Source organism: Bacillus rossius, chromosome 17 (assembly GCF_032445375.1).
Source record: "Bacillus rossius redtenbacheri isolate Brsri chromosome 17, Brsri_v3, whole genome shotgun sequence".
In the NCBI taxonomy this organism is placed as follows: Eukaryota; Metazoa; Arthropoda; class Insecta; order Phasmatodea; family Bacillidae; genus Bacillus; species Bacillus rossius.
Genome location: NC_086344.1, coordinates 38,390,221 through 38,404,168, shown reverse-complemented (window position 1 = coordinate 38,404,168; position 13,948 = coordinate 38,390,221). Strand labels below are relative to the sequence as shown.

General features: G+C 37.6%; 1 protein-coding gene and 1 non-coding gene across 7 annotated transcripts in view; one reads left to right on the top strand and one right to left on the bottom strand.

Annotated features, from left to right (window-relative positions):
- The window catches only part of LOC134540860 (uncharacterized), a 196,453-nt gene that overhangs the window by 7,749 nt on the left and 174,756 nt on the right, over positions 1 to 13,948 (bottom strand). For all 6 annotated transcript variants that reach the window (XM_063383869.1, XM_063383871.1, XM_063383872.1 and 3 more), the window contains 3 exons: positions 7,660 to 7,808; positions 5,054 to 5,215; positions 957 to 1,063 (listed from right to left, as the gene is read on the bottom strand). In XM_063383869.1, coding sequence (XP_063239939.1) covers positions 957 to 1,063; positions 5,054 to 5,215; positions 7,660 to 7,808 — 418 coding nt within the window. The remainder of the gene's footprint in view (positions 1 to 956; positions 1,064 to 5,053; positions 5,216 to 7,659; positions 7,809 to 13,948) is intronic.
- Positions 12,782 to 12,922, top strand: LOC134541027 (U4 spliceosomal RNA). The gene has a single exon (XR_010076538.1). It is a non-coding gene; the product is annotated as a U4 spliceosomal RNA (small nuclear RNA).

The window sequence follows — 13,948 nt, the reverse complement described above, 5'->3', positions numbered from 1 at the left end:
TTTACGGACGATAGTTTAACGTGACAACGTCATAACAAAACATTGATGAAATGATTGCATACTTTTATGAATAAAATTGAATCATTTTTATTGAATTATTTTGTATGGATACAAAGGAGTGAAATGAAATCTACAATTTAATTGATGAATTTACTTTTATTTGCACTCATTAATTCAAATATGTTTACTACTTAAACAAAGAGATTATTTTAACTATAACTTTTATAAATGTTTCCTATTTAACTTCTTCCAATCTGTGTTATTCTGTTAAGGATAGGACGATGATAGGAAAAGTAGGAAACGAATGGGAGTGTTTCAAGTTTAATGTGCCTCGAAAAAGTCAAATCGATGGTTGTTCCAATCGAGTGGAAGAGAGATAGATGCGGCGCAAGCGTACAATGAGTGTAACAGGACACAGCGTTACGGGACACAGCATAATGGGACATTGAGCATTACGGGACACTTTATCGTGCGTGCAGCCGGCGTTCATCGATTTATTAGACGTCACATCAAAAAAACTTCAACAATAACTGTACTTTTACAAAAGACTACCTGCAGGGCCCGGGGCGACATACTGTCCGCGAGTTAAAGCAAAATGGTCAGCGCTATACAACGTGGCGGACATAGAGAAATGATACACAGTTGCTGTTTGTATGTCTATGACCTTATGATTATCCGTTCACCCACGGTGATTGGTTGAACGGTGTAGAAGTTGAAGCGCTGCAGCAGATTATGTGAAAATGCGAAGTAGATATATGTAGTAAACCAAAAAATGTCAATAAAAATTCATTTTTCAAGAGTTTTTTTTTTAATACCAAATAGAGCTTACTTTATGAATAGCCCACATAAATTAATGTCGAACATGTAAAAAATTTTATTAGTTTAGTATTTATTTCCCCGTATCCCCTTCCCAGTTATCTGGACGGTGCAACTTCGACCACTCTGTGGACACTCACCGTAGCTGTGATCTCGGAACCCTTGCATCTGCAGCTGCACGACTCGGCCGTCTATGTCCGCCGTGCCGTCGATGAAGCCCATCTGCTCGTAGTGCGTCTGATGGGCGCTGCAACACGCACGCAAACGCTCACGCTGTGTCATACAACCCAACGAGTATGGAAGCAAACAGAGATTTCAAACCCGGGAAGCCTACGATTCACTAGTCCTTCTGGACTCACCCGAATACTCAGGTTGGCAAGCCTTCATTTCAACAGACGAGAGAGCCAAACGCCCGATCGTGCATCTTCTGGTTTTTTTTTTTTTTTGTTCATTGTAAATAAATATACAACTCATGATAACTAATGGTCAATTAGGTTAGGTTAGCTACATTATAAATACTTTAAAACATCGTGGACGGTTGATTTGGTTAGGATGGCTACATTAAAGATACTGTGAAATCATGTAAACGGTTTCCTAGCGCTGGATAGCTACATATTAAAAAGTTATTTGCTAAGAAACCATAAAATGATTTTACAGTATTTTTAATGTAGCTATACTTAACTAATATAACCAACCATCCACAATGTTTTAAAGTATTTATAATTACTTCTTGCTAATTTTAAGAATGATTTCTTATAACTTAAACCCGCGCATTTGGAGAATAAATGCCCGCAATTTTTTTTTCCCCCCCAAATAAATACACCTGTTGTGGTACGGAAAAAAAAAAGTGAGCATGAACTTCGGGTTTGGCTCTCTCGTCTGTGAAATTGAAGCGCCCGCCGCGCTTCTGTGACGTCATCTCCGTGCCGCAGCCTTCCTTTCCTTCTCCCCTCTTAACCCCTCTCCGCCTCAAGGTGCCAATTTCCCCTTCCCTTTCTTTCCCCCTAGCCTCTCCTCAATTGTAGCGACTGCAACGCCATCTAGCGAATAGTATAAATGAGCGCGTATAACTTTTAATTGTCTATTTCGTGGGTCTCTCTTGGTGGAAGCAGGTCGTCTCTGGCCCGGTCGAGGGGCAGCTCGTCTAGGTAAAATTCTTCAGGAGACGGAGTTAGTGTGTGCACACGATGGCCGTGCGAGTAACGTAAATATTAAATATGCTTGCCAGCCTTGATTTTCATGTAGCCATCCCTTTTGACTTTGACCTTCACTTAATTTATTTTCTGTGTAATATTTTCTTTTGTTTCTTCTTTCTGCTGGAAGCATTTGCTTACTCCCTCCTGCATGTGGTTTTGATTTTAGTTGCTGCGCGACTTGCATTGTCGGCAGTGGACTCTTAACTTATTTCAACGGCATCCAGACCACGCTTTGATTGCTTTTGGTTTGGAAGTAAGCACGTTAAGTGCCCGATGCCGCCCTTGTATTTTTTTTTTCATAAGAGCTTTCAGCTCCGTATGACGTAATTTTACGCATCGTTTTGCCTCGATTTTGCCCTCTTTCTTTTCCTCCCAGCTGTACCCCCGACCGGAGCCATTTGGTCAAGGCATACCCCCCGTGATCTAGCATATTTTGTTTGAGCACTTCTCTGTATTACGCTTACCTAGCCTTGGCAGTGAATGTCATCATGACGAGACCCACTGAAAATTGTAGCTGTAACAAACCATGTAACCGATCCCTCGCTTCTCTCTTGGGCTTGCATTTCTGTCCGCGGGACTACGCTCTCTATGAGTAATAGATATTTAATATGTTTTTTTCGAGGATTGCACAATTAACGTTATATTAGGTGTTGGTTTATTTTGTAGTACATAATTCCTTGCCCCTACACGTGTTTGGACCGCTCGTATAGTCTGTACGTATATTGAGTCAGTTCCTAAAGTTGTTAACAGCAACGTACGTCTTGTGAATCACGTGTGTAATGACATAATGTTCACTATGATTTTGGTCTTCGCTCGCCTCCGGGCCGTAACGTAATGCGTACGCACGTATACTTGAATATTGGTTTCTCTCCTCTCTTATAGTGTGTGGTAACTGAGTAATAATTTCGCACAGAAATTGAGAAAATGTCTATCCCCATTGTCAGAGGCGACTGTTTTATACTGCATGATCCAGGGCATGCCTAGGAAATTCAACTTGTAACGGAGAGAGAGAAAGAATATTAACTTGTTGCTTGTTGCTTGTTGTTTCGTACGACTGTAAGAGATACGCAGTAGTAGTTTGTTTGTTGAATCAGAGTACATTGGGCACAAGGTTCACCCTAGTTTTTTTCATAAGTAAGGACTCAGTAAAGACATAAGGAGTGAAAATCATTGTGAAGGGAATAAACTTCATTAAATGTATGCTAATTTGTATTTGCTACGCACATGCCTCTAGCTGGCATCGAATCCGTTGACAGTGTATGTATATGTGTTAAGTTTGCGAAATTATAACGTTGTTGAGTGCGACTCATGTTCTTTATTTGTATTTATGATTTATCACTTTCTGCTTAACTGTCTTTTCTAGCAAAGACCCCACACACGATTTTCTTGTGCCCCCATACACTTCGCTTGCATGAGTAGGATAATCAGTAGGAGTGTTTGGTGGCGCATGGATGCACCCTGGTGGTATGCTTAACTGGATACCCCCACGCTGCAAAATGAAGACTTGCCAACGTGAGTATTCGGGTATGTCCAGAAGGACGAGTGAATCGTAGGCTTCCCTTCAAACCCAGGTTTCCCTGAAATCAGTCACTAATGATGCTCACACTACCAACCACACCAGCATAAAACCAAAGAAATTCAGTTTTGTTCCAAATTACACCAGAATCTAGGTTGTTTTAGAATCCTTTGGGGATCAGAATCTAAGCCGCTTGATACATTTATATGTTTCAATAAAATATCTCTAATTTGTAATAATGGAACTAACTGGCTTGAAATGACTCAATTATGTCCTAATTTTTGGCCACTGACCATGAAAAATGAGAGCAGTCATGTTTTTAAGACAAGTATCTGGGCATGAAATCGTAAGCAGTGGTACATTTTGTAAAAATTAGTGATGGGGTCAAGTCCCAATTTTCTCGAATCAGAATCTCGAATTCGAATCCCTAAGGGTACTTACTTTGAATACACGGTACAAGCATCCAAAATAAAATAATATGCAAGAAATAAAAAAAAACATTAAAAATGGTGTTGAAACATTTAACCCTTTAAACATTTTATTAATGAAAAAAGTTTTCAGACTCTATATACATACATATTGTAATTTTATTTATGTAATTACATGTTGAAAGTACTATATCTTGGGGAATGGTAAAAGGAAATGTTTGTAGAAAAAAAATTCACCTAGTAAACTTCAGAGGATTTTACTTAGTGTTGAATTTATTTCCTATAATATTTTTCTTCGAATCATTTTCCTTGTAGATTGAATCCTTAGAATACTAAGGATTTTATAGTACCTATTTGAAGATTGATTGGCCCATCCCTTGTAAGAATCTAAATGAAATTTCATACTTATCTTAAATTTTTATCTAATAATTTCATATTTTGAAAAAGCACTTCAGGATCATCAGATAGCTTATATATGAGTTTTCAAGAATCAAATTTTTAAATATTTCCAGAAGCGTTCCACAACTGTCCGACCCTCCGAAACAGGTCCATCCAAAATATGTTTTTATAAATCACATTGGCAAATCTACACAGTTGTGCATGTAGGTTTTTCCAACACAAGTCATCTCTGGACGGGTGGCTAGTGTGTTGTATACTGCCCATATTTTTGCCAATATACACATGCAATAAGCAGAAAACTTTATAAGATACAGAATTATAACATCTGCTTTGCGTGAAATTATAACGATTGCTTTCCAGCATTTAACTATAATTTACAAAAGCAAGTTTTAAATGCAGTTTTTTTTAAATCTATTTTTCCCCCCATGCTGTTATGTATATTTTATCGTTTACTGTAATCCTGTGTGCCATGGTATCCTTTGTATATTATTCATATCATACAATGCAAGAAGAGACCATGAACTAGCGTCTGGAATTGCAGCTGTGTGTAAGTGTAGTGTTTGTTTATTCATTTATTTATTTACTCTGTGTGTTATTGTATTCTTTTTGGTTTGTGCCATCTGTGCTCTCTTGCTGCAAAATAAAAGGATGAACAAAGCCACACCACGCCAGCTAGGACGGGGGGACGGGGCACTCACTTCTTGAGGTTGTCGAAGTACCGCCTGGACCACGGCTCCCTTGCGAGCGCACGGCACAGCACGGCGGGGTGCAGGTCCGTGTCGAAGTTGAAGTGCGGCCACTCGGAGCTGAAGGTCACGTCTATCCGCACTCGGTGCAGCTCTCCCGGACGGGCCTCGCTCCTGTGGCAGACACGCGGAGTTGTGATCCTACCCGAACTAACCCGAACCAACCCGAAGGGTTCACCTTCGGCCACGGTCCAAGAAAGAACCACTCACCACCAGGGGCGCTTGCGTCCCTGGCCACTAAATCCAGTACTGGACAATTAGCAAGGCGGACCACGAGTCCAAGTGCCCAACCCCCGCATGGTAGACTCTTTTCTACTCTGTCCAACACTTCATCCAGACCATCCTCTGTCTCCTGTAAATTCCTACACGTAATGCATGCCAATTTGCATCCCGCATGAATGTGCCCAGGGTTTTCCCTGTGTCTATGCAGGTTTTACCTGGGCCCACCCTATCTCTAGTTATAGTCTAGATTTAAGAGTGAGGGGAGTTAGTCATGGCGCCAATCGCTGCCATTTCTGGCCAATCCCCCTCCTAGCACATGATGCATGCGACCCTCTCCCTGCATGGCTAATCCCAGCATGACTAGGCGTATAGGCTTCGACCTGAGACGCACCTAGGTCCCTCCCTAACCCGGACCCCTCCAAAATACACTTAGTTTTAGTTAGGTTAGGAAAAAAAAAATAATATCGGAGGTCTGGACACTCGCCAGATAAGTGACAACTTACTGTCTCCATAGTTCGTTTGACGTCCGCTATTCAACTCTAGCGCTACGGTAGGTGTCTTGCGGTGGAAATATATCACTAGGCGTTACTATGAATTTGTCAATTCTAGTGAAAAAAACAAACACGAGGTAAATAATATACGATACAATAGTTTCAAATCATCGCCGGAGGACGCAAGGTAACGTGATAATCAGGCATAGGGCCACGTTTCCGCAACCTAATATGTTAATATCTATAAAACTTAAAATATAGGTACACTCGTTTAAAAAGGTAATTATATGCAAATTACTGGAAATATAGCAATGCCGTATTGCAGAATGATCAAGAATCATGTAAGGAAGTAAAAATTATTTCTATGGTGGCCCTCTACTCCATAATTACAAAAGTAGAAAGTTACGACAGTATTTGATGCACTTCAATGAATTATATAATTATTAATTACACTATATTTTAACATTTAAAATTAAAGGCTGAATCAAAGTACATTAACTTGGTTGATTTACGTATTTGAATAACAATATCAAACCTGCATTTACAATGCATTATTTACTACACAAATAAGTGCCATCGTCAATGTTTTGTGTCTCATTCCTAAACGAGTTGGAATTTCGTATCTCCGCCTTTTGAATAACAAAGGAAAGTTTAGAGCACTGAATAAAAGTATTTTGGGATTTTTATTTTTATTTTTTTTTTTTTTAAGGAAGAGACCGCACTCGTTTTGCAAATTTTGTATTTTAATAAATAAAGGTGTATTGTCAAACTACTTACATACAGGTATTATCAGGGTTGTGCTGGTCATTAATAAAATTCGACATCATACATTCCATTTTTAAAAAATTCGGGCCTATACAAAAATAAGTAATCTTGGTAAATATGTAGTTGGGCGGTATTTGCGGAAAAAAGAATGTTAAAAATCCGAAAATACTTTTATTCTATGCTCTTTAACTTTCTCTTTTCATTAAACCCGGCGGAGATAAGAAGATAAGAAATTCCTTTTATATATATATATAATTATTATATAAAACTGATTAGGAGATGCAAACATTTCTGGTATGCCACACCACTAAATATGTGGCTACGAAAATAGAGTGCATTTACTTCCACTGGTTTGTTTGCCTGATAATAACTTGTGCATTACTTCTCACAATTAATGTAGCTATGTTGGCAATATATTATATGCTGGCTATTATTTAGCGGGCGGGCCCAAAATGCAGTTAGATTACCTCCCTCATGCATGTATCTGAAAGACTGGAAACTTTAGGCTGTTTTTTTCTGGACCCGCACACAATCACCGACTACACTGCCATCTTTGATTCTACAAAGTGATCGAAATAAAACTAAAGTGCATTTAATAATTTTTAGTTGTAAACACACATTATTTGCTATACATAAAAAAATTTTAAGTGTTTTATTGAAGAAAAAAATAAACATTTCTAATTAAATATTATTAGCTTTATATATGCTACCTTCTTTATTTTTTCTTTTAAATTTTTTTGTGAATGAGTTCCATGAGTTGGTGTATCTAGTTTGAAAAATCAAATGAAGTATGAATATGTAATATTAGGGACACCTGCATTTCGCGAATACATTTCGTGTCAAGGTATTTCACAAAATACTGTATCTTTTCTCCTGTGGTTATCGGCTGAGGTCGGTGAGAGGTGTCGTCCCGCTCTTGACGGGGCCAATGAGAATGTGGTCACCGTACTGCTGCACCCTCACAATTTGCCATGATGACTCTTAGGAAAAGCTACAGTGTTTTGTGAAATACCTTGACATGAAATGAAATCACGAAATACAGGTGTCCCCAGTAATGTTTATTTTGTAATGATCGCCTACCGCATGTCGCCGTCGAACTGCGCCCTCCACTTCCTCATTGGCTGCAGCATGGCCGCAGACACGCCCTCCGCGCCGAACTGGTCATCCTGGGCTTCGAACAACACGGTGTCCGGCAGCTTGCTGCTGCACAGCAGGCCCGTGTTCGGCGTCTGCGCACACACGGCACACGTCTCACGCTTGGGCCCGTCTTACAACTGCACGGATCTGCCGGGACATTCCACTATCGCGTCTGCTGCTCCCAACAATAAGTGGCGGCTTCAGGATGACTTTTCGGGAGGGGCTATCGCACAAAGAAAGGTCGTAGTTGCAAAAAAATGAAAGTGGTCAGATATTGGCCTTGGAATATTATTTACAAATTACAGGTTTCAAATACGGAACTTTAGTAGCTCCATGCAACTTTTGATGAGATAAAAGTTTAACATATGAAATTAAATATTTAAGTAAACATAAATATACACTAATCAATCAAATTGGTCTCGGGAGGGGCTATCGCCCCCACCGCCCCCCTTCTGGAGCCGCGCTTGCCAACAATGCACGGAAACATAACAAATAGCATCCAGTGAGATTGTGTTTCAATGTTACAAAATATTAATTTAATTGTTTTTAATATACCTAGTTAAAACTTTGAGATTATAACATGGGCAGAATTTAACATATATAATAAGAATAAACTGCAAAATAATAGTAGAACACCACTACATATTCTTGTATTTAAAACAATTTTTAATGTATTTGAAACATAAACATCACTACCAAAGCAGCCAAGTACTCGGCTTCTATTTATTGGTTGTACATAGCAACGTGAACGGAATTGCTGGGCATTGTACCAACTGTGTTCCGTGAGATTCTACTCCGTTTACGTGGTCCGTCTCCGTTTCCGTGCCATTGTCGAATTGTCCTTACGCCTGTATCACACAATGGAAAGTTTCATAAAGGCTCCACTAGAAGCTTCCAGCAAAACTGCTAGCCAAGCCTCCATTGCAGCATGAAAGAAACTATCACACGTAGAATTGTGACTGGTGTAGGCCCTAGCAATTTCGAATGTTTTTACTATGATAGTTAATACATTTTTGTTTGTATAAATATGGCTGTTTCTCATAATTGTTGCATAATACTGTAGCTGCTTCAAAAGACCACATGTTCATGGCATTTCGAATAAATATCAAGAAAACTTCAATTCCTCTAAAATAAATTATCAATTTTTATCACTAGGGGCACATTTCCGCTCCATTCTGATTGGGTAAAATTCCCACCTTCTACAAAACCTTCCACAGAAATTCGAACACGATCTATTACCAAACCATACATGGAAACGGCCAGCACCCAACTAATTTTTCCACAGAGCCATCCATACCAGCTGCCATGTGAGACCTTCCAATGAGACTGCCATCATATCATAAGGCCTTTAATTGCATTTTAAAAGCATATGATGCCCACTGTTGCCAGATTGATTCCACGTGGCTTGTTAAAATTAAAATTACTATATTGTACACTAAAGTTAATTATGATCAGTGTAAATTTTGTTAATTCTACAAGTTGTTGAGTTTCTTAAGATCATAAAATAGTTTATTTTGACAGTATTATCACAGTTGTATACATTCTGAAATAATTATTATTTCACACAACAATTTGTAGCAGTCAATCACTGTTTATAAAAAGGCTTCCCATTAAATATGTGCTATGGTGAAACAGAGCCAAAATTGTTAATATCAAAGTTTAAAATAATGACATAAACTGCTGTAACCAATATGGTAAATAAACAATGTTTGGAAGTGTGATGTCTGTAATAAAAGAGTTGTAAAGTACTGTGTCAAAAGTGTAGTGCTGAGCTGTAACACCGCATGCAATAGCTCAGTGAAACATTAGCAGGTATGAACCCAGCCAGTTGCTTTAGGAGGCACATTATTGTGTACAGAGTAAAGCTGGGTTCACAATTTAAAAAAAACACACACACACACACACACACAAGCTAGTGCATAGCAGGCCATGCACACTACTTGTGCGAAATCGGTTCACAGTTGAAATATTACTGTTAATTTCAAACAATGAAATTTCTCAATGTATCCGACATCTGTTGCTAGTATTAGTAAATAACGTTTATAACTATCAAACGATTATCCCGCAACATCTGTACAGCATTTTGAGAACAGTTTTTTCAACTTTATAAAATAATTTAGGTTCTGTAAAAATTTTAGTTTACTACTCTACCCCCAAAAGTTTTTTTACAGTAATTGATAGTGACATCTTATATATAAAATTCTCGTGTCACAGTTTTCGTTGCCATACTCCTCCGAAACGGCTTAACTGATTTTGATGAAATTTTTTGTGCTTATCCGGTATCTATGAGAATCGGCTACTATCTATTTTTCATACCCCTAAGTGATAAGGGTTGTCCACCCCTAACATTTGTTTTTTTAATTTTTGGACAAAAGTTTTTATTTTATTTTTTTTATAATGTGGCATTAGAAAATACATACAACCCTAAATTTTCACCCTTCTATCATCAACCCCTGATTTTTAATAGAATTTTATATTTTTCAACCCCGGTCGATAGCTTATCAATTAACACTTGATCAACCTTCCCCGCCTACAGCGAGCTCATTACCTGGATTAACACATAGACCACATATTAATATGAAATGCCATCCCTAAGGGAGTGAAAAAGTGATAATTTCATTTTATAACAGAAAAAATCATAGGTCATAGACATACAAATAGTGAGTGAGTGTCATTTCTTTATGTCTGCCACACGATCATACACATAGTAAGGTCTGGCAAATTCATATTTTTCTCCTTGGTGAGACCAGCCCGCTTAGTGGAGCTCGCAGCAGCTAGCAAAATAAAGGTGCTCATAACAGTTTTGTTCTTAACTTCGTCAATAGATAGCGTTAGTTGCCTTGAATTTTAAACGCACCATCGTATGATGCGTTTGTCATGTATTTAATTTTCGTTTGTTTGTGCCGTATGTGTTCCTATACCATTCATCCAATTGTGATGAAATTTTGGTGAGTTGTTATGCGCATGCCCGTGAAGGTTTCTCAGACGGTATAACTATTTTGCAATAGTTGGAGCACAAATCGTTTCAAAAAAATGTGTTTATTTCATATTATATAGCGGCACTTCGTCTGTTTTTGTTGTATAAGTGCACATGCATGACACAATTTATTTAAATATAAGAGAGAGTCAGAGATAGAGTTATATATATACAGAGTGAGAATGAGAGGGACAGAGAGATAAGTTGAGATAGAGCGAGGTATAGAGAATGAAATGGGTTAGATAAATAGATATATAGATGCATAGTGCTATATAGAGATTTATATTTAGAAGAGATAGAGATAGTGGGAGGTATATATGTACATATGTAGATATAAAGAGATAAATAGAGATAGAGAGATACATATATAGATGTAAATAGAGATACATATATATTTAGAGATATGGATGGATGATTTGTTTATGTGTAACTACTTTAAACATATTACAAAACAAAACTGAATGAGGCATTGTAATGCATGTTGAGCATTAGCTAGATAATGTAATCATTTCAATATTAGTAATCTCTTATTTTCTATAGTGCTTTATAAAGTCTAGATTGCATACAGACCACCAATTCTTCGATATATACAGGTAAATAACTATACACTGGCAGAACGTCTGTCGGGATCTGAAAGTGATATAAATTATTTTGCACACTTGACATTCAAATTAAGAAGACAATTACTAACTACATCTGATTTCGAAAAAGGTCCCCTTCACCCTGTGTTCAGCCCGGGCAACGCTGGGTACTGCAGCTAGGAATTCCCTAGAAATAATTTATATGGCAAAACAACGTTTGCCGGGTCAGCTAGTTTTATATATAATGATAGCAATGATTCAATCTTAAACCTTAATTATTACATGCACACGAACATTGTAATATCAAGACAATTTCTTGCCGCCATTCTATTGATGATTATAAACAGTTCTCCAGTCCCGCCAAAATTGCATTCTACTCTACTCTCATTGGCCGTTGCGCCACGCGTCCCTAACAAAAATTTAATATATTCGTTTTCCTCGAATGCGACATTGTAAAATCATTAGGTACGAAAACATGACGGTCAAAGCTATTTTCTTTTTTTTTCAATTATTTTCCCACGTCAAGTTTCGCCGTGGAAAAGAAACTTGTTACAAAAGCAGCAAGTCGCGCAGTTACACGCACGACCAAGGAGCATACGACTGTGCTGCCCTCGGACGGGCAGTGGCCGCACCCTGTGTACACTTGCGTCGCGCGTCGGTGGCTCACTAGTCTCGCACGAAGTCGATTCTCTAGTTCTAGTTCTAGTTCTGTCTTCGCTATCGACCAGCCCACAAAACTGAAACTGTTCATGAACGGCGCGGTCTTCTATCACATTTTACTCGACGAGCCACGAAACCAATATGCATGTGGTCCACGAGTTGTTGGTAGTCATATATTCACAACAAATCCAGCTGTTCGATTCAACAGAGCGTGATCGACTGCAGTTATTCGCTGCCTCCCTGTTCTCGCGGTGTATATATTAAATTTGTTTCCACAGTTTCCGCGGTGTTAAATAGCAATAGACCATCATGATACGTAGTCATGTTGTACAGTTATATGTACACCACGAGTGACACAGATACCTCTCCAACTATGTCGTCAAATAAATTGGAGACAAATATTGACAGTGTGGCATGGCCTTTAAGGAACAATCTTTTTAAAAGGATCTGGAACGTAAGTTTGACAATGTGACTGTGCCCTTATGACAGATACCATAAAATATCAGATTACACTCATTTACTATTTATCTTCTATGTAGTAATATATCTGTGCATCTGTATAGCACTGCTGGTTTTTACATTCTTGGATACAGCTAGTAGTTACTTAAACCAACGACAGATAGCGCTGCTGCAAATTAAAATTATTAATTTTATATTATGAAACAAATGATTATATTTAATATAATTTTGACTTGTAACGTAAGTAAATTTCTTATATAAGGATTTTTAATGAATACTTAATGCAGTTTTCTATAAAAATAGTTTTTATATCAATAATTACTTTTATATAACACAGACAAAATATGTAGCAACTTGCTTATATATACGACATTGTTTTGACCCAGTTAGCTTTGCGCAGTGGCATTATCGTAACCAATGAAGTTTATCTGAGGTGCGATTATTGCTAGTTGAAAACTTATACCAATACCCCGCCCTCCTGATTTGAAATATAATCAGGATCGGCAATTTTTGAAAGTTCCTTCGGGAACGAATAACATGCTTAACGATCTAATGATATAAATATATGTGTAAGATAATTTCGATCAGTTAGAGGTGGTTTGTGACAGCAATTTTCGGTATCTGTACTAGAGATGATACAAACCGATATTTTCCGATCACAGTTCAAACTGTGATTGCTCTTTTAGAGTATCTGTGATTTTTATCTGTGATTCGATCACAGTTAAAGCTTTTTTTGCTGTAATGGTGAGAGTAATAATAATGTAAATGGCAAGTACTAAAAACATAATTTTACATCAAAATACACTATTTAATGAATTAAATAATTAAAGTATGCTGCAAAAGAAACTTTGTTACAAAAAAATATTATAAATAAAAACAATCCTTAGAAAATGTTAATTTTAAAAAAATGTGTGTACCTTGTAATGTTAACATTTAAAATATTCAAATTGTGCTTAGAAAATAATGTTAATAATAGAAAAAATTAAAAATATTGCGTCCGTCTTCTCTTCGACAACAGTTATAATAATTATCTAATGTTAAATAATAGCTCCAGAAAAGATTATTACAATCGTAAAATACAAATAAAACATTTAGTATTAGACACAAAATAGTTTTTATTTATTGCAGTGGTAACAGGATCTATCTATCGACAAGTCTGGAACTATTAGCGTGTAGTTCTTCTATTAAGCGCTTCGGTGTATCCAAGAAATAATATATAGATATAGATTGTTTGGGAACAATAACAGTTTCACGGGAACCGAAGCTGCGTTGCTATTGGTGATTTTGGAGCAATCGCCGGTTTAATTCGCAGTTTGGTGAAAACGGCCATGCCATTGGTGGTAAAGGAGCAATCGCAGTTTCTATATCGACTAAGTGCTAGTCTTGCGATCGCTCGATATCTATCACATGTTGTGATTTTATATGCTCTGCTATTGGTTGTTCGGGAACAATCACTGTTTCTAGGGATCTAAAGTTGCCTTGCTGTTGGTCGCGTGAGAGCAGTCACAGTTTACTGAATGTTGCTCTGTCATTGGTGGTATGGGCGCAATCACAG